General features: G+C 44.1%; 1 protein-coding gene across 1 annotated transcript in view; it reads right to left on the bottom strand.

Moving 5' to 3' along the window:
• Nucleotides 1–303: 303 nt before the first annotated feature.
• LOC122927923 (spindle assembly abnormal protein 6 homolog) overlaps nucleotides 304–22,193 on the bottom strand; it is a 28,719-nt gene continuing 6,829 nt past the window's right edge. Inside the window, exons 2-4 of the mRNA XM_044280267.1 lie at nucleotides 3,217–3,277; nucleotides 2,115–2,194; nucleotides 304–412 (exon numbers count right to left, since the gene is read on the bottom strand). Coding sequence (XP_044136202.1) covers nucleotides 304–412; nucleotides 2,115–2,194; nucleotides 3,217–3,277 — 250 coding nt within the window. The remainder of the gene's footprint in view (nucleotides 413–2,114; nucleotides 2,195–3,216; nucleotides 3,278–22,193) is intronic.

The raw sequence follows: 22,193 nt of genomic DNA on the forward strand, positions 1-22,193 counted from the left end.
ACCCCACTAAAAAGATGACCCAATCAGAAAGTAGAAACCCATTAAAAGAGAAGCTCCCGAAGCACTTTCTTACTCAGCAGTCTCATAAGAGGCATCTTTCCGTTGTAAGGTGACAAGCTCACAGCTCAAATTGTTTAGAGCATAAACAAAGGTTCCCTGGTTTCATGTTGAGAAGCATTCATTACATCTCAGTGATTTACTAATGAACTACTTATTCTGCCTTTATACTTACTGAGTTTGACAGTTTTATACATTATTGCAAGTACATACTACTCAAGTAACTAAAGTCCCGTATGCAATCACTTACCTAGGTACGGTCTTTTCTTGTTCAGATATACACTGCTCCAAAAGCTCTATGAACCTCTGTGGAAATGCTGAATATTCCACTAGTAATCCTTGCTGGTTCTTGAGGCTAGAATGCAAAAAAAGAAAAGGGCCATACTTACACACAAAGGGCATTCCAAATGTTTAGACCATATCCAAAAGGTTGTATAAATATTAAAAAAAAATAAAAAAATTGTCTGCCAATCGGAACATTAATATTAAAGGGATTGTCAGGGCTACAGATGTTGATGACCTACCCAAAGAACAGGTCATCAATATCAAGTCAGTGAGGGTCAGACTTCTTGCACCCCGCCAGTCAGCTGTTTGAAGGGCCCTTTGCAAGGTTTACCTTCACGCCATCTACTTTGTAGCTGTGTGCAACATAATGACAGCTTCCTCTAACACTAGCCTGAATGGGATGAAGAGCTGTAAAATTGCACTGTACTGCCACTGCAAAGTAGTAGATGTGCAGGTAAACAATAAAGATGATGCTCTGCTGCGACCGCTTTAGGCTACTTTCACATTAGCGTGCGGGGCTTCGCTTGTGAGTTCTGTATAAAGGCTCTCACAAGCGGCCCCGAACGCATTCGTCCGGCCCTAATGCATTCTGAGTGGATGCGAAGCCGCTCAGAATGCATCAGTCTGGTAGCGTTTGGCCTCCGCTCCACTGGCGGACACCTGAACGCTGCTTGCAGCGTTCGGGTGTCCGTCTGGCCGTGCAGAGGCAAACGGATCCGTCCGGACTTACAATGTAAGTCAATGGGGACGGATCCGTTTGAATTTGACACAATATGGCTCAATTTTCAAACGGATCCGTCCCCCATTGACTTTCAATGTAAAGTCTGGACGGATCCGTCTGAAGCTACTTTCAAACTTAGAATTTTTTCAACAATATAATGCAGACGGATCCGTTCTGAACGGATCCCATCGTCTGCATTATATGAGTGGATCCGTCTGGGCAGACCCCAGACGGATCCGCTCTGAAAGCAAGTGTGAAAGTAGCCTTAAACACCTCACTCTAGGCAATGCTGTCCTCCTGAAACTGATGACTTGTCTTGAGGATAGGTCAATATCTGTAGACCAGACAATAGCTTTAACTGATACCTCTTTTTTCCCCTCAGTGTATAATGCACTGTATACAAGGTTGACAAAGTACAGGCCTTAACCAAACACTTAAGCACTGGCTCTTATCTGTAACCAGACATAAAAAAAGTCAGGTTACGTCGCTATATTCCGGTGGCCCGTGCCGGTAGGGATCGCTTTTTCTGGCTTTAAAATGAAATTTCAGCCTGCAGGCTGGGAATTAACCTTTTCCTGCCTTGACTGTGGCAGAAAGGGGTTAATTCACTTAAAAAAAAAAAAAAAAAAAAAAATTAAAATGTCCAAATTTCCCCAAGATGAATAACATAAAAAAAAAAAAAAAGTCACTTTGAAGGGGGCTTGTAACATTTTGGCACTGTACAAGATTTTTCTGGCAGTATGGTTCTATCCAACCAGCAATAGAAAAATAGGCCGTCAAATCCAAAATAGGCTCCGGTCTTTTGAAGTCTTGCGGTGGGCACAGCAGATGAATTACATAAATAGTGTCATATATTTTTTTTTTTTTTTTTTTTATTATATCCATTATTTAAATGGCAAAAAAGAAAGGTCTAAGGTGTCCAGAGAAAAATAATATCAAATACATGTAGGCTGGCTCAGAAATTAATCAGTTATTTGCAATTATATAGGCCCAATGTTATCCAAAAAAACTGGCCTGGTAAACACTTCGGTAATGAAGTGGTTAAGTTTACCTTATAAAATCTTCTTCCCCTAGAGTGAGATTGTACAGGAAAAATGGATCTGTGTCATCCGAAAGACGAACAATAAGGTCCTAGCCAAAAATATGCAAAAAACACACATTAACTGATGATCAAATACAGCTTTATTATTTTCTTTACAGTTAATTAACGGAGATTTCTTATTATTTCCAATAAAATATGAACTAGCACAAACTCTTCTCTATAGGAGCATGAGTTACCCACATTGGAAAACTTATGACTGGCATACAGACAGGCGCATTCACAAAAAATGGCTTAGTTACTCTGAGATAGGGCAAATAATTATGCATCAATTGCCAATTGTAATAATTAGGAAAGCAGATCTTTCAAACATCTACAAACAGGAATGTGAACCATTATTTGCCCCTGTTTTCTGCTTGTGTGCTCAGGTCACACTAACATTTAAATGGGCTCTCCAGGCCTTCAGGGCGCTGACAATCAGCACAACATAGCTAACTGAACACACAGCCATTGGTACAGAAAAGCTGAAGTGTCTGCATTATAAAAAAATAAATAAAAAAATTTATGGAGGAAAGGCCATCAATGTATAAGTTCAGGAGAACCCCTTTAACACAAGAAACTCCGGATTCGATCCTTGCCTACATGCAATCTGCTAGGTAACCAAACTTAAAGGGCTTGCCTCACTTCAGCGAGTGGCATTTATCATGTAGAGAAAGTTATACAAGCCACTTACTGATGTATTGTTATTATCCATATTGTCTCCTTTGCTGGCTGGATTCATTTTTCCATCACTTTATACACTGCTTGTTTCCATGGTTACGACCACCCTGAAATTTATCAGCTGTGGTCGTGTTTGCACACTGCTTACCACCAGAGAGCTCGGCAGAGAGCGTGCAAGCACGACCACCGCTCATGGATTGCAGGGTGGTCGTAACCATGGAAACAGGCAGTGTATAAAGTGATGGAAAAATGAATCCAGCCAGCAAAGGAGACAATATGGATAATAACTATACATTAGGAAGTGCTTTGTATTAACTTTCTCTACATAATAAATGCCACTTGCTGAAGTGACACAACCCCTTTAAATTCTTGAAACCAAACAATACTGACATACCTTCTTATATACAGGTTTTGAAAAACAATGTGTTTCTACAGTCAGTCTGACAGTGGATCGCCTGTTAGAAGATAAATGTAGATAAAATGATATGCATATCTGTCTCGATATCTACATACAGTACATTCACACACAACATAGACAGAATAAACGTATATGAACACCACTCCTGAAACTTAACTGGGTTGACCACCCTAAGTATCAAAAATCCAAAGTGCCTTCCTAGACAATAGCCAAAACCATGAAGTATTTCTATCATGTGACATGTACTGGCTATATATCATTTTTCTAACCTGTTCACCATGATATGTTTCCCGGATGAGCTCCTCAGGCCAGCAGAAAAGTGAAAGTAAAAATCCCAGCATGCTTTGCAGCAAGCATGTTCAGAGGAGCGGTCACATGACATCCCCGCCCACCTGTGTTTCCATAGAGACAAGAGCCCCTCAGATAATATCAATAACTCAGTTGTCAGTGAATAACTGCTGTACAGACATAGCAATAGGAAGTACGCCCAGTCCCAGCAGCACACAGGAATATGATGCTAATGTATCATACATATGTTACTGGGGGAGGGAGGGGGCCCCGTTCATAAACTTGCAGTAGGGCCCAGTCATTTCTAGTTGCACCATTTTACTTAAGCCATGAACAGAATGAATAGAGGGGGAGATTTATCATTTCCCTCGTTTGTGAAAAGTGGAGTTAAAACTGCCATAGGAGGGGACTGTTGAGCGGGGGGGACAGATCTTTGTTGCACAAGAACTCTGATGAACACATTTGTACAAAAGATCTGCTCACATAGAGAGAGCATGCTGCCTATCATCACACGAATAATGCTACTTTTACACTAGCATTAGCAGGGTCCAGCAGGCTGTTCCCCTGCCGGATCCACGCTAACGCTAGCCCACAAGTACAGTCGGAAGTCCACTCCGGCCCCATTCACAATCACTGATGCCCAGCACGCTGCATTTTTTGTCTTGCCGTCCTTTCAGCATGTTTGCCGTGCTGTGGCCACATCTGACATGTTCCTATTAAAGTGAATGAGGCCGGAGCGAACTTCTGGCGGCACTCATGGGCTAGCGTTAGCACAAATCACTGTATACAGGGGTCACAGATCTCTATATGCAGTGGTAGGGGGTCACATATCACCATATACAGAGTGCAGGAAGGAGAGGACACACAATTATAGATGGTGACACCAGTGACTGCTGCTATCACTGACCTCAGCCATACTGACAGCTCACAAGGGGTTAAAGCGCATGAACTGTTGGTCTGGCTGTAATATCATGTCTGTAAGGCCTCATGCACACGACCGTTTTTTTTTTTTTTTTTTAAGGTCCGCAAAAACGGGGTCCGTAGGTCCGTGACCGTTTTTTGGAGGATCCACGGACATGAAAAATGAAAAAAAAAAAATCTAAGTCAAGTTTGCCATTGACTTGAATGGGTCCGTGAACCGTTGGCCGTGAAAAAAAATACGACAGGTCATATTTTTTTCACGGCCAGGAAACACTGATCACGGATGCGGCTGCCAAACGGTGCATTTTCCGATTTTTCCACGGACCCATTGAAAGTCAATGGGTCCGCGAAAAAAAACGGAAAACGGCACAACATAATAAGAATAATAAGAATAATAAGAATACAGAGCAGAGGGGCCATATACAGGACAGACACTGGGATTGCTCACAGTTTATGGTCCACGGTGCTTCCCTGGCTCTGCTACATCCTCACATGTTGGCAGGATTCTCTCAGTACAGGGGTTAACAGAGGGCACCGAGCCGCAGTCAGATCAGCCCTCACAGCTTCTCAGTCTCCCTTCCTCCTGCAAAAGTTTTTTTATTTCAGCTTTTAACAAGTGCCCCTGCTAATCTCCAGCCAGCCCTGCACAGCCAGGAGTGCCAGTCACAGAAATAAAGCACCTCTGATACAAGCAGGGTGCTTGAGGACCGAGACAGCAGCACACTCCTTCAGGCATGGACAAGGTTGCTCCATTGCAGTGCAGGGATGGTGGAGAGAGGGGGCGTGGTGAGGGCCAGGACAGGAGGGGGCGTGGTGAGGGCCAGGACAGGAGGGGGCGTGGTGAGGGCCAGGACAGGAGGGGGCGTGGTGAGGGCCAGGACAGGAGGGGGCGTGGTGAGGGCCAGGACAGGAGGGGGCGTGGTGAGGGCCAGGACAGGAGGGGGCGTGGTGAGGGCCAGGACAGGAGGGGGCGTGGTGAGGGCCAGGACAGGAGGGGGCGTGGTGAGGGCCAGGACAGGAGGGGGCGTGGTGAGGGCCAGGACAGGATAACCAGACAGATCTGCTTAAGAAGATATATTAGTGAGTGTAATATTTCCCTACTTTCTTAGTTTTAATAAGTGCTAACAGAGTGGCCAACCCCTTTAAGGATGCCGATACCTGGTGAGCCCTGGCCATAGGTACTAGATGCAGATTACCACCAATTGCCAGGCTGCACCTATACTTGCCAACTGCAACAACAGCAAGTACAGATGCAGGCGGTAACTAGAGCTGAGGCCTGGCAATTAGTGGTAGTGTTGTGGCTGGGTTGGACCAGGTATAGGTCAGACAAGGCAGGCAAAATTGGCCCATCCTCTGCTATCTCACCTACTGGAGAGATCCAAACTGCCCCTGGAGCTGTCCGATTCCCTTTAAGATTGCTGCAAGCTTCCTACTTTTAGCAACAGTTTGGGCAGTTCTTTCCCTATTCTGGCATCCAGTTAGATATTGTTTGACGGAGTCACCGAACCCCTTTAGGGATGAGCTGGATTGCTCAAAGAATGCTAAACCTTCTCATCCAACCCCAAACACACACTCAAAGGGCCAGATTTATCATGACTGACAGCTCACTCCACTTTCACATACGGCTAAAGTCAGTTTTAGCCAAGTCAGATTTATGATCGGCCCTTTAAGACTGTAATAAATGTGGTTTGACGGTAGCAGTTTATCCGTCAGTAAGCAGCTTTACAAAATTCGCACGTCTTTACGAAAAAGTTGCATGTTCTATTAAAAAGTCTCATAAGATAAGCATGGTCCTCACTGGAGTGAAATTGCACATTTGTTTGCGACTTTTTAAATAGTCCCAATAGTAAATCTGTCTAGAGATTCATTTACATAAGAAAACATGCCCACTTTCAGAAAACTGGCGAGCATAGTGCAGAGCAGAAAAAAGTCGCAAATTTGTGCGCAGTTTTAGCGATTGCACAAAAAATTGCGACTTTTTCACTCCATTATTCTGACTTGAGCTAATGATAAATCTTGCCCAAAGTCTTGTGGAAAACCTTCCAAGAAGAGTGAAGGCTATTACAGCTGCAAAAAGAGGCCTAACTCCATATGTCATGCCTGTTCACATTGGAAAATATTTGCTGAGGATTTTGCAGCAAACCTGCAAAAATCAGGTGCGGAACCTGTAACTCTGACAGAGATTAACACTATACATTGTAAAAGGGTGAAATGCATACTTAAAATATGATACCAAACAGACATCCTGAGCTACAAAAAAAAAAAATCCAGGGCATTTTTTTAATTCAACATTTATTTTTTTCTGCTACACATTAAGGGTACTTTCACACTAGCGTTTTCTTTTCCGGCGCTGAGTTCCGTCCTAGGGGCTCAAATCCGGAAAAGAACTGATCAGTTTTATCCCCATGCATTCTGAATGGAGAGCAATCCGTTCAGGATGCATCAGGATGTCTTTAGTTCAGTCTTTTTGACTGATCAGGCTTTTCAGAAAACCGTAGCATGTTGTATTTTTACCTCCGGCCAAAAATCCTGAACAGTTTAACTGAACGCCGGATCCGGTCTTTTTCCCATTGACTTGCATTAACGCCGGATCCGGCGCCGTGTGTTCAGTCAAACCGGATCCGGCTTTAGCATGTTAAACCCGAAGAATGTGAAAAAAAAAAGTCCATAAATGGCGGATCCGTTTTTTCCAATGCATTTTTTCATTGTGATCAAAATCCTGATCAGGATTCAAATGTAATCCGTTTTCATGCGTTTTTTCCGGATCCAGCGGGCAGTTCCGGTGTCAGAATTGAACACCGGATTTAAACAACGCTAGTGTGAAAGTAGCCCAAGAGGATTTATGCACAGAAAGTAAATTGGTTACATAAAATAAAAGGATCTTTCGTGCTGCGGCTGCATCTGAATGCAACTACATTTTTCCCCATTTAGCCATATACACAATGTTTTTAAATGTGTGTTCTTTATGCCAAGCAGAGGCATTTTAGGGGTCAATTTAACACTATACCTCCCGTATCCCAAGGATGTGCTCACATACAGTATTCAAACAGAGATTTGATTGAGACATGTGAACAAAGTGGTAAATCAAATAAAATGAATAGAATCATGCTACACCCCAACAATTCAGGTAAAATACATTTTAAAATGGTTTCAATTAAAGTTTAATATTGTACAAGATGAAGCTGGTCACACACTTCAGCTATCCCTCCCGATCTCCCATACACGTGCACACCTCAGCCACTTACACTGCCTGTCCAAAAAAAAAAAAAAGTGCCACCTGGATTTAACCAAGCACATAGTTATAAGCCTCCTATTGGAGAATTACTGCATGGGCGATTATCTTTCAGCTGGCGATAAGTTATTTAACCCCAACTCGTGCAATGAGTTGCCTCTCATTTCTTAAACAACCATGTCGAAAGACACGTCTCGTGGTCGTGGAAAAGATGTTAGTCTGTTTGAGTAGGGTCAAATCATTGGCATGCATCAAGCAGAGAAAACATCTAAGGAGATTGCAGAAACTACTAAAATTGGGTTAAGAACTGTCCAACTCATTATTAAAAACTGGAAGTATAGTGGGGACCCATCGTATTCGAGGAAGAAATGTGGCGGGGAAAAAATCCTGAGTGATTGTGATTGGCGATCACTTAAACGTTTGGTGTAATCAAAAATCAAAGAAAAACAGTAGAACTCAGTGAAGCAAACCAGAAAAAAAAGGTTTCAATTTGCTAGGGAGCATAAAGATTGGACTCTGGAGCAATGGAAGAAGATCATGTGGTCTAATGAGTAAAGATTTACCCTGTTCCAGAGTGATGGGCGCATTAGGGTAAGAAGAGAGGCAGATGAAGTGATGCACCCATCATGCCTAGTGCCTACTGTACAAGCCTGTGGGGGCAGTGCTATGATCTGGGGTTGGTCGGGTCTAGGTTCAGCAACAGTATGTGCTCCAAGAATGAGGTCAGCTGACTACCTGAACATACTGAATGGCAGGTTATTTCCATTAATGGATTTCTTATTCCCTGATGGCATGGGCATATGCCAAGATGACTATGCCAGGATTCATCAGGCTCAAATTGTGAAAGAGTGGTTCAGGGAGATTGGCCACCACAGAGCTTAACCCAGGGCTTGACAAATTTCCTTGGAATCTAGGAGCCAGCTAAAAAAGTTAGGAGCCAGGCGGAGCCGCGTCATAAAGCCCCTAGTAGGTGCCCCCATAGTGCTCCCCCCCCCCCCCAATAATGCTGTATACCATGTTACATATACCACCGCTCCGTCCCCGGACCCTATTGACTATAAGGGTCTATTCACACGTCCGTTTTTTCTTTCCTGATCTGTTCCGTTTTTTGCTGAACAGATCTGGACCAGATCTGGACCCATTCATTTTCAATGGGTCCTGAAAAAAAACGGACAGCACAATGTCTGATTTTTTTTCAGGACCCATTGAAAATGAATGGGTCCAGATCTGGTCCAGATCTGTTCAGCAAAAAACGGAACAGATCAGGAAAGAAAAAACGGACGTGTGAATAGACCCTAATGGGGACGGGGATGGAGCTCCGGCAAAGCACGGCAGTTTGCGGCGAGAGGCCGCCGGACTAAAAAGTTGGAAATGCAGTACTTTTAGTCCGGCGGCCTTTCACCATGCACTGCCGTGCTGCGCCGGAGCTCCGCCCCCATTATAGTCAGTGGGGACGGAGCGGTGGTCCGGCAAAACAGCGGAAGGACGCATCCGACAGGGTGAACAGCCTGCCGGATCCGTCCTGCCGCAAGTGTGAAAGTACTCTTAGTTATATAGCTACTGAATCAGACAGAAGAAGGGATGCCTTTAACATATATATCTCCTTGAGAAGCCAATTTGATCCTAAAGGGTTAATTCAAAATGTAATCTAAAGTTTAAACTCTGTCCTGTCACTTCTCTTATCTCTCTGCTCCTGTCCCTTAATCTTATCACTAATGCAAAAGCATCAGCCTCAGTGTTAACTGTTCTAGAGTCTGACTCACGGTTCTTTTAACTCAATGAGTCATTAACTAAGTCAGATCTTTAGATTCTTTTCATCTGTGACTCATTCAGGGGCGTACATACAGGGGTCGCAGTTGCGACCGGGCCCGGCCCTCCAGGGGGCCCGGCCGCCTGTGGACCCTTGGCCCCGCCCTGCAGTAGTGCTGTGCCTGCCTGTATAAACCAGGCGGCCGACCCGGGGCCCGCCTCCTGGGCCCGCCTCCCGGGCCCGCCTCCCAGTGTTATGTGCTATGTGCCAGCCCTACCCTCCTTCAGTCTCCTCCCCTGATTCTCCCGTGGGTGCGGCGTGCCTCGTCATTTCCTATTGGGCGGCCGCACCGGACATGATGCTTCCCAAGGCTGCGCAGACGCACAACGACGCCGAGACGCAGCAGGGAGAAGGCGCCGGAAGCTCGCGAAGATGCAGGTCCGAAATGAAGATAAGATTAGATTTGTAAAGGAAAAAAAAAATAAAAAAAAAAAAAGGTCTTCATAATTGCTCAGAATAGACTCAGAGTAGGGTCTGCCGGGGGCTGGCAGGGGCTGGCTTTATAACTAGCTCTCCTATATTTCTGTAGCCGGCAACCTCTGACTGCCCAGTTGGGCTGAAACTACTACACCCAACATGTTCTGGCAGTAATAGTAAATGGATATTGGTGCCATTCTGAGCTACTAGTCTATATAATACATATGTATTATATAGACTAGTAGCTCAGAATTACACCAATATCCATTTACTATTACTGCCAGAACATGTTGGGTGTAGTAGTTTCAGCCCAACTGGGCAGTCAGAGGTTGCCGGCTACAGAAATATAGCAGAGTTAGGCTACTTTCACACCTGCGTTAGGTGCGGATCCGTCTGGTATCTGCACAGACGGATCCGCACCTATAATGCAAACGCTTGTATCCGTTCAGAACGGATCCGTTTGGCTGCAAGCAGCGTTTTGGTGTCCGCCTCCAGAGCGGAATGGAGGCACACTGATACATTCTGAGCGGATCCTTATCCATTCAGAATGCATTGGGGCTAAACTGATCCGTTTTGGTCCACTTGTGAGATCCGTTTCAGGGCTCTCACAAACAGTGCAAAACAGATCAGTTCATCCCCAATGCATTCTGAATGGATAAGGATCCGCTCAGAATGCATCAGTGTGCCAAACGGATCCGTTCTGAACGGATACAAGCGTTTGCATTATAGGTGCGGATCCGTCTGTGCAGATACCAGACGGATCCGCACCTAACGCAGGTGTGAAAGTAGCCTAACTCTGCTATTGGTGGAGGGATGTTGGGGGGGGGGGGGCGGTGACGGGGAGGGGGGCCCCATGGTTCAGTTTTGCACCGGGGCCCCATGGATTGTGTGTACGCCACTGGACTCATTTGATTCTTTCTTAGACTCCCTGTACTTGTGTCAGTGATTCAGAGCTGCTAGTGCTTGCCTTGCCTCAGCTCTGATTGGTTGGTGGGCGGGGAGGGGCTGGCAGAAGCAGTTTATCAGATTACACTCCTCCCGAGTCCCTCCCCTCCCTGCTGCCAGTGGCTCTGCTATTGTGTGCTGTGACGGAGCTGTTTCAAACTGTGCTGCCTCCGGACAGAACGGCAGCTCCGCACCCATCGCCCGGTAATCTTTGAAAACGGGCTGACAAATACCCAAGCGCCAGGATTAAATTCCTGGTTGCCATGGCAACCTAGCGCCTGGGATTTGTCGAGCCCTGCCTTAACCCCACTGAGAATCTTTGGGATGTGCTGGAGAAGGCTTTGCACAGCAGTCAGACTCTACCATCATCAAAACACTGGATGAAAATAAATCTTGTGACATTGCAGAAGCTTATCGAAACAATGCCACAGCGAATGCGTGCCGTAATCAAGGCAGTCCAACGAAATATTAGAGTGTGTGACTTGTTTTTGGACAGGAAGTGTATTTCCCATGAGAACAAACGGGATTGGGCTGGTTGAAATCCAACAGACCAGTCCCCGATGGAGTAATCTCCACAACATGGACAGAGCTAAAACTTCAGAGTGCAAATGTAATTGTTAAAATTACTTGACATAGTAAAAGTTATAAAAGCAAAAGAGCAACTGACTGTGCACAGAGATCATGCAAATATTGAAAGATGACCAGCGCTCCATGAAAAAAAAAAAAAATTGTCTAACCAGTGCATGCCTAGGCATGGGTTAGGTCCACCCTGGCCACAAAGACGGTCCACAAACATAAGGGAGACAGCAGACATAACCTGAAGGTAAAAATGATGTAGCATTTATCCTGGTAACATATCCAATGATACAAATCTCTTTTGCATTCAACATATGTCTGCTGTCCTCCTCCTTATAGTTGTGCATAGTGATAAGTGCTTACAAAAGGTTCTCCAGGAAGGATTGCATCCTTTCACTACACTGGTCTACAACAGATGGTAATGATATTATCCTGCCTATGATATGTCATCATGGCTGAGCAGCCTAACAGGAGCATTCACTAATGTGTAGTATATCCAAATGCTAGAGCATAGTGTGTAGCGACGTAACACCATTTCACCCCTCTAAGCAGCTCTGCAAGTGGAGGCAACCTGTCCTACTCACATTTTAAATAATTCCTAGAGAACCCCTTTAAAAACGAAAGAAAGAAAAAAAAAAAAAAAAAAAAAAAAAAAAAAGTATCCATGTCTACTTTAACCGCCTCAGGACTGCGTCCTGCCGGCGGCCCTGCTCTTCTGGGTGGACGCATATACGCGTCCTCCCGCGAGAGCCGAGATTTCCTGTGAACGCGCGCTCACAGGAACGGAAGGTAAGCGAGTGGATCTCCAGCCTGCCAGCGGCGATCGCTCGCTGGCAGGCTGGAGATGTGATTTTTTTTAACCCCTAACAGGTATATTAGACGCTGTTTTGATAACAGCGTCCAATATACCTGCTACCTGGTCCTCTGGTGGTCCCTTTTGTTTGGATCAACCACCAGAGGACTCAGGCAGCTCACTAAAGTAGCACCAAACACCACTACACTACACCCCCCCCCTGTCACTTATTAACCCTTTATGAACCACTGATCACCCCATACAGACTCCCTGATCACCCCCCTGTCATTGATCACCCCCCTGTAAGGCTCCATTCAGACGTCCATATGATTTTTACAGATCGGATCCGCAAAACACATGCGGACGTCTGAATGGAGCCTTACAGGGGGGTGATCAATGACAAGGGGGTGATCACGCATATAGACTTCCTGATCACTTCCCTGTCACTGATCACCCCCCTGTAAGGCTCCATTCAGACGTCCGTATGATTTTTACGGATCCATGGATCAGATCCGCAAAACACATGCAGACGTCTGAATGGAGCCTTACAGGGGGGTGATCAATGACAGGGGGGGTGATCAGGGAGTGTATATGGGTGATCACCCCTCTATCCTTTATCACCCCCCTGTAAGGCTCCATTCAGACGTCCGCATGTGTTTTGCGGATCCGATCCATGTATCCATGGATCCGTAAAAGTCATACGGACGTCCGAATGGAGCCTTACCAGGGGGGTGATCAATGACAGGGGGGTGATCAGGGAGTCTATATGGGTGATCACCCCCCCCTGTCATTGATCACCCCCTGTACGGCTCCATTCAGACATTTTTTTGGCCCAAGTTAGCGGAAATATTTATTTTATTTTTTTTGTTTGTTTTTTCTTACAAAGTCTCATATTCCACTAACTTGTGTAAAAAAAAAAAAATCTCACATGAACTCACCATACCCCTCACGGAATCCAAATGCGTAAAATTTTTTAGACATTTATATTCCAGACGACTTCTCACGCTTTAGGGCCCCTAAAAAGCCAGGGCAGTATAAATACCCCACATGTGACCCCATTTCGGAAAGAAGACACCCCAAGGTATTCGCTGAGGGGCATATTGAGTCCATGAAAGATTGACTTTTTTGTCCTAAATTAGCGAAAAGTGAGACTTTGTGAGGAAAAAAAAAAAAATATATAAAAAAAAATTATAATTCTATTTCCGCTAACTTATGCAAAAAAAAATAAAAAATTCTATGAACTCGCCAGGCCCCTCATTGAATACCTTGGGGTGTCTTCTTTCCAAAGTGGGGTCACATGTGGGGTATTTATACTGCCCTGGCTTTTTAGGGGCCCGAAAGCGTGAGAAGAAGTCTGGGATCCAAATGTCTAAAAATGCCCTCCTAAAAGGAATTTGGGCCCCTTTGCTCATCTAGGCTGCAAAACAGTGTCACACATGTGGTATCGCCGTACTCAGGAGAAGTTGGGGAATGTGTTTTGGGGTGTCATTTTACATATACCCATGCTGGGTTAGAAAAATATCTTGGTCAAATGCCAACTTTGTATAAAAAAAAAAAAAATGGCCTTTCGGATTTCGCAGGCCATTTTTTTTTTACACATTTTGATTGCAAAGTACTTCTCACACATATGGGCCCCTAAATTGCCAGGGCAGTATAACTACCCCACAAATGACCCCATTTTGGAAAGAAGACACCCCAAGGTATTCCGTGAGGGGCATGGCGAGTTCCTCGAATTTTTTTATTTTTTGTCGCAAGTTAGTGGAATATGAGACTTTGTAAGAAAAAAAATAAAAATAAAAAAAAAATCATCATTTTCCGCTAACTTGTGACAAAAAATTAAAAGTTCTATGAACTCACTATGCCCATCAGCGAATACCTTAGGGTGTCTACTTTCCGAAATGGGGTCATTTGTGGGGGTTTTCTACTGTCTGGGCATTGCAGAACCCCAGGAAACATGACAGGTGCTCAGAAAGTCAGAGCTGCTTCAAAAAGCGGAAATTCACATTTTTGAACCATAGTTTGTAAACGCTATAACTTTTACCCAAACCATTTTTTTTTTTTTTTGCCCAAACATTTTTTTTTTCATCAAAGACATGTAGAACAATAAATTTAGCTAAAAATTTATATATGGATGTCGTTTTTTTTTCAAAATTTTACAGCTGAAAGTAAAAAATGTCATTTTTTTGCAAAAAAATAGTTAAATTTCGATTAATAACAAAAAAAAGTAAAAAAATGTCAGCAGCAATGAAATACCACCAAATGAAAGCTCTATTAGTGAGAAGAAAAGGAGGTAAAATTCATTTGGGTGGTAAGTTGCATGACCGAGCAATAAACGGTGAAAGGAGTGTAGTGCCGAAGTGTAAAAAGTGCTCTGGTCATGAAGGGGGTTTCAGCTAGCGGGGCTGAAGTGGTTAAAATATTTGACAAAAAGATCCAAAAGCACTGAAGCAGCAAATTTTGTGAAAACCAAAACTTGTGGTGGTCTCAAAACTTTTGGCCACGACTATTTTAGTTTTAGGCCCCTTTCACAAGAGCGAGTCTTCCGTGCGGGTGCAATAGGTGACATGAACGCATATCACCTGCACTGAATCCTGACCCATTCATTTCAATAGGTCTGCGTTGAGTGAAAAATGCAGCATGTTCTATATTCTGCGTTTTTCACGCAGCCCTGGCCCCACAGAAGTGAAGCGGAAGCAAATGCAGATGCAATGCGTTTTTCACTGAGAGATGTTGCAAACCTTAAGTTTTTTATCACACGAGTGAAAAACACATTAAAACGCATTTCACACACATGGAAAAAAAACTGAACGCAATAGCAGACAAAACTGACTGAACTTCCTTGCAAAATGGTGCGAGTTTCACTGAATACACCCAGACATAATCAGTCACGCTCGTGTGAAAGGGGCCTTAGTTCCAATTTTCATTCAAGTTAGGAGAAGGCACACTTATGTTAATGTAACCAGAGGTTGGATAAACAATCTAATACTGTTCAGATTTTTGTCAGGGGGTTATCACTCAAGCGTTCCGGCTCATGCACACAGCTGTTGCTGTTTTTGCGATCTACAAAACATGGATACAGACCCTGTGTGTTCCACATTTTGAAGAACAGAAGGTCCTGCCCTATCCTTGCAAAATAGGACCACGGAACAGACTTACGGATGCGGACAGCACCGGTGCGCTTTCTGCATATTTTGCGGTTCCATTGAAGTGAAGGGGTTCACATCCAACCAGCAAAAATGCAGACCAAAAATATGTTTGTGTGCATGAGCCCTTAGGGTGAATTAAAGGATAACTGTCACATTTAGACCCCAATTTCAATTTTCATATATGTAGTTACTAATAACATCATATTCCAGAATCAGTTACTATTAGACTGACTTACCCCATATTTAATAAGATTCAGCCCTTAGCAACCAGTCTGCATAAAACTGCAAGCTCACTATTCAGTTAAGATGGCCGCCACTGCCCTCCCCCTGAGGCTAATCCCGCCTGCCCTCACTAGCCAATAACAATAGCCCCCCAAAAAAGTCAGTAACCAGAGCCCTCCCCCCTAAAGGGTTAATCTCCTGCAGCACAAAGGGGTCCTCTTACCACATGTTGCTTTCATTTATACACTGAGCAGACGGCAGATCTCCCTTCCCTGGTCTGCGCTGCTTCAGCTCTGCATTCTCCAGCTCTGCTGAGTGAGGGAGCGTCTGCCAAGTGCAGGGACAGGGAGAAGTGCACACAGCCCAGGCACTGTTATCAGCTGCTGGGGACGACCTGGCATTAATCATTTACTTACAGTCCCTTGCTGTCAGTAATCTGACCTTGCACGCTGCTTCTGCGTCCTCCGTCCTTCAACACATAGACGGACCATGCCTAGCAACCTGATTTTAAGCACAGGTAGAAGTAGGCAGTACAGGGAACAAAAATGTGGAATTAAGGGGTAATTGAGTACACAGTGAAAAGTTGAAATAAGGCCACCAAGGAGATATTAATCACCACAATCCAATACCCCCCCCCCCCAAAAAAAATAATAATACGACAGTTATACGTTTAGTGCATTTTTTTCTGAACGGATTTCGTGCAGAAAAATCACTGCGTAATACAGTACCAGCAATCTGATTACACAAATCTCATGTACACTTTTTTTTCTTTCCTCGGCTGAATAGACTTGGGCGAAACAGAATTTTTGAAAATTTATTTTTTTAAAAAAGGGAAAAAACTAAATTTTGCATGGACTTAATTATTTTGACGCTTTACTATGACACTTGAAATTTAACTCTGGGGGCCTCCCGTTTCTCTTCATTATCTTTGAGATGCTTCTACACTAAGACTGCAGCACTCCACCACCGTGGGCTTTATGGCAGAGTGGCCAGAAAGAAGCCCCTCCTCAGTAAATGGTGGGGGAAAGCATCTAAAAGAACTAAAGAGTATCAGACTGCAAGAAACAAGATTCACTGGTCTGATGAAGCCAAGATTGAACTTTTTGGCCTCAATTCTAAATGTCGTGTCTGAAGGAAACCAGGCACTTCCTAACAGCATCCCTACAGTGAAGCATGGTGGTTGGGGCATCATGCTGTGGGGTGTTTTTCAGCAGCTAGGATGGGGAGACTGGTCAGGGTTGAGGGAAAACTGAATGGGGCAAAGTACAAAGATATTCTTAATGAAAGCTTGAGCCACACTGCTCTGGACCACAGACTGGGTTGAAAGTTCACCTTCCAACAAGATTGACAAGCACACAACCATCACAGGATTGGCTTAGGTCCATGAGAGGCCTAGCCAAAGCCCTGACTTTAAACCAGATACCTCTGGAGAGACCTGAAAATGGCTGTCCACCGAAGGTAAGAAAGCACTGACAATTGCACTCCAAATACTAAATTATGCAGTCAATTTAATTTAGGGGCGTGCAGTCGGTCTGGGAGATGCATTTAAATAAGTCATTGTAGCCCTAGTAAAGCAACAGGGATATTAAAAGGGGTATTCCAGTTAGTTAAAGTATTCTGTGGATAGGATATAACTATCAGATTGGTTGGGGTTCTACCGATGGGACCCCCACCAATCATGCTCTCCTGAAATGACCAGAGCAGCTAGTTGCACATGCGCACGGGAGTCTCGGAGAGAGCCGAGCAGTACTGACCAAAAGCCACAATGAAACCTACATGCAACGTAGGTTTTGCTGCGAATCTCTAGGTTGGTTCAATAGCCTAATAGTTATGTGATGCATGAAATGATTCGTTACCTCTATTCTGTGGGTCAGTGTGAAAAAGGCGATACTAAATGTATAAAATATATACAGGTCCTTCTAAAAAAATTAGCATATTGTGATAAAGTTCATTATTTTCTGTAATGTACTGATAAACATTAAACTTTCATATATTTTAGATTCATTACACACCAACTGAAGTAGTTCAAGCCTTTTATTGTTTTAATATTGATGATTTTGGCATACAGCTCATGAAAACCCCAAATTCCGATCTAAAAAAATTAGCATATCATGAAAAGGTTCTCTAAACAAGCTATTAACCTAATCATCTGAATCAACTAATAACTCTAAACACCTGCAAAAGATTCCTGAGGCTTTTAAAAACTCCCAGCCTGGTTCATTACTCAAAACCGCAATCATGGGTAAGACTGGCGACCTGACTGCTGTCCAGAAGGCCATCATTGACACCCTCAAGCAAGAGGGTAAGACACAAACAAATTTCTGAACGAATAGGCTGTTCCCAGAGTGCTGTATCAAGGCACCTCAGTGGGAAGTCTGTGGGAAGGAAAAAGTGTGGCAGAAAACGCTGCACAACGAGAAGAGGTGACCGGACCCTGAGGAAGATTGTGGAGAAGGACCGATTCCAGACCTTGGGGGACCTGCGGAAGCAGTGGACTGAGTCTGGAGTAGAAACATCCAGAGCCACCGTGTACAGGCGTGTGCAGGAAATGGGCTACAGGTGCCGCATTCCCCAGGTCAAGCCACTTTTGAACCAGAAACAGCGGCAGAAGCGCCTGACCTGGGCTACAGAGAAGCAGCACTGGACTGTTGCTCAGTGGTCCAAAGTACTTTTCTCGGATGAAAGCAAATTTTGCATGTCATTCGGAAATCAAGGTGCCAGAGTCTGGAGGAAGACTGGGGAGAGGAAAATGCCAAAATGCCTGAAGTCCAGTGTCAAGTACCCACAGTCAGTGATGGTCTGGGGTGCCATGTCAGCTGCTGGTGTTGGTCCACTGTGTTTTATCAAGGGCAGGGTCAATGCAGCTAGCTATCAGGAGATTTTGGAGCACTTCATGCTTCCATCTGCTGAAAAGCTTTATGGAGATGAAGATTTCATTTTTCAGCACGACCTGGCACCTGCTCACAGTGCCAAAACCACTGGTAAATGGTTTACTGACCATGGTATTACTGTGCTCAATTGGACTGCCAACTCTCCTGACCTGAACCCCATAGAGAATCTGTGGGATATTGGGAAGAGAAAGTTGAGAGACGCCAGACCCAACACTCTGGATGAGCTTAAGGCCGCTATCGAAGCATCCTGGGCCTCCATAACACCTCAGCAGTGCCACAGGCTGATTGCCTCCATGCCACGCCGCATTGAAGCAGTCATTTCTGCAAAAGGATTCCCGACCAAGTATTGAGTGCATAACTGAACATAATTATTTGAAGGTTGACTTTTTTTGTATTAAAAACACTTTTCTTTTATTGGTCGGATGAAATATGCTATTTTTTTGAGATAGGAAATTTGGGTTTTCATGAGCTGTATGCCAAAATCATCAATATTAAAACAATAAAAGGCTTGAACTACTTCAGTTGTGTGTAATGAATCTAAAATATATGAAAGTCTAATGTTTATCAGTACATTACAGAAAATAATGAACTTTATCACAATATGCTAATTTTTTTAGAAGGACCTGTATATATCATGTTTTACTACTTTTGCACAATAAAAGCACAGTGTGCAGTTATTTTTGAGTCCACGTATTCTGAGAGCAGTAACTTACGGTTTTGTTGACAGAGCTGTGAGAGCTTGTTTTTTGTGGGATTAGTAGATATTGTTATTGGTACCATTTTAGTAAAAAAAAAAATATTTGAGATGCAGAACTAACAAGAAAAATATCCTGGCACGGCTTTTTGCATCTTTTCATGGCCGTTCACCAAGGAAGCTAAATTATAGTTTTTACATTGGTTTTCAGTCAGACTAGGAAGCAGTGATCGTTGAAATAATACACTGCAATATTTATAGAGGCATGCTCACACGTCACCGTCACGCAGTCGAGGATTTTTCATGTGTGGTTTTCCAGACCGTGACAAGAATGGATATGTCCAGTCTTGGTGAGTTTACTGCATGGACACTTCAGGAAACCGTGGCAAGAGTCTACTCACAGTTTAAGGAATCTTTTCACATGACCGTATGGCTTTTTCAGCATTTCGTGGTCCTTTTTTCACAGAACCTTTGTTCCGTTTTGTTTCTCCATTCTGTTTTTCCGTATGGCATATACAGTAAACAGTAATTACATAGAATAAATTGGGCTGGGCATAAAATTTTCAATTGATGGTTCCGCAAAAACAGAACGGATACAGAAGACATACGGATGCATTACGTATGCGTTCATTATTTTTTTTTTTTTTGCGGACCCATTGACTTGAATGGAGCTACGTAATGTGATTTGCGAGCAATAATAGGAAATGTTCTATCTTTCAACGGAATAGAACAACGAAAACGGAAAGCACACGGAGTAAATTCAATTTTTTTTTGCAGAACTATCAAAATATATGGTTCTGTACACAGAACGCAAATAACGGCCCATAAACGGGAAAAAAAATAAACGGACGTGTGAAAGAGGCCTAACTCTATTCAATAGAGCTAAACCAAGAGCAGGACCACAGCATTCACAATGAAAAGCCACAATCAAAATCCAACATGTGAACTACCCTTAGGCCGGGTTCAGACCTGAGCGCTGTGTATGCGCGATTCTCCGGCGTCTCACATACGCGGCTCCGGTAGTATGCGAACGCCCATTGTCGCGCGTTCCCGGAAGTCTATGTACACCCCAAAGAAGCTCCTGTACTTCTTGGGGTGTCGGGCGTTTTACAGCGCGATCGTACGCGCTGTAAAAAGCTCAGGTGAGAACCATTCCCATAGGCAATCATTGGTTCTTGCCTGTTGAGCGCTTTACAGCGCGTAGGAACGCGCTGTAAAACGCTCAGGTCTGAACCCAGCCTTATGCCCCTTGCAGACAAGCGCATCCGGATGCGTTGCATCTGCGATCAGGGAAAATCGTACGCAATTGCAGTCAGTTTTGATTGGGTTCTGATGTCCACTTTTTATCGTGTGAGTGCAGTGCGTTTTGCACGCTCGTGATAAAAAAAAAAAAAAACCTGCCTTCGGTACCCAGACCCAAACCCGGACTTCTTCCCTGAAGTTCAGGTTTGGGTTCAGTGTTTTGTAGATTTTATTATTTTCCTTTATAACATGGATATAAGGGATAATAATAATAATAGCATTATTAATACAGAATGCTTACTAAAATGTGGCTTTAGGGGTTAAAAAATAAAAAATTAACTCCCCTCATCCACTTGATCGCGCAGCCGACATAGTATTGTTTCTTCTTCTTCCAGGACCTGCCAAAGGATCTTCGGTGAAGTCATCATGCCCAGCTGTGCGATCAAGTGGATGAGGAGAGTTTGATTTTATTTTATTTTTTTAACCCCACAATGGACCTTTTACTAAGCATTCTGAATTAAAAGAATGTTATTATTTTCCATTATAACCATGTTATAAGGGAAAATAAAAGTAAATGGGGTCCCGGGAAATTCATCCCTCGTCTCCTTAGCAACCATGCGTGAAAATCGCATCCGCACTTGCTTGCGATTTTCACGCATCCCCATTCATTTCTATGGGGCCTGCGTTGCGTGAAAATCACAGACTATAGAACATGCTGCGATTTTCACACAACGCACAAGTAATGCGCGAAAAATCACCGCTCATCTGAACAGCTCCATTGAAGTGAATGGGTCCGGATTAGGTGCGGGTGCAATGCATTCACCTCATGCATTGCACCCGCGCAGAATTCTCGCCCGTGTGAAAGGGGCCTTAGACCGTGAATTTCCTTCTGTAGATGGAGGCCATTGTTAAGTCTTTGGTTGAGATAACCTCTCCGTAACACACAATGATGTGGAAGGGGCTGAGGGACCAGAAAAAGTAGATTTTTCTGATATTCTATTAAGCCATCACAAGTGTGTTCCCGAAAGTCCGCCCGGCCCCATTCACTATAATGGGGAGCAGCGGAGAGCCGGCCGCAGCACAGCAAAAATGCTGAGAGGCAGCCAGACAAATACCACTGCACGGTCAGAATTTTAATACCCAATGGATATTCTAATGACTTAACATTTTTTAAATGATACGATCTGCTGACTGCACTGTATACACCCTAACCTTCAAATGGATCCCCTGTATATATGTTTTACTCATCCTTTTAGCTCCCATTAAAAGCCGCAGCACCTGTCCCACATGATTTGAACCATGCTCCTTGGACTACAGATCCTAGAATTGCTCTTATGCATTCCCCATATGTCTTAAAGCGCTTCTGTCACCCCACTAAACAGTGTATATATATATTTTTTTGGTTTACTTATAATCCCTATAGTGCGATTTCTGCATACATAAGCTAAATAATCATTTCGGTTCAGTAGAATTTGTTAAAAACGTAATTTTAAAATATGCAAATTACCTCGCTACCAGCAAGTAGGGCGGCTACTTGCTGGTAGCAACCACATCCTCCGATCCTGAAGACGCCCCCTCCGCATGTTGACTGACAGGGCCAGGGAACGGGATCGTTCTCTGCTGGCCCTGTTTGAATTCAAAATATCGCGCCTGTGCTGTACCTGTCTTCAATCGGCACAGGCGCACTGAGAGGCGGCCGCTCGCTCGGCCGCTCCATCCTCTATGCGCCTGCGCCGGGTGTAGATGTGACGTCATCGGCGCAGGCGCATTGAGGAG

Source organism: Bufo gargarizans, chromosome 1 (genome assembly GCF_014858855.1).
Source record: "Bufo gargarizans isolate SCDJY-AF-19 chromosome 1, ASM1485885v1, whole genome shotgun sequence".
Classification (NCBI taxonomy): domain Eukaryota; kingdom Metazoa; phylum Chordata; class Amphibia; order Anura; family Bufonidae; genus Bufo; species Bufo gargarizans.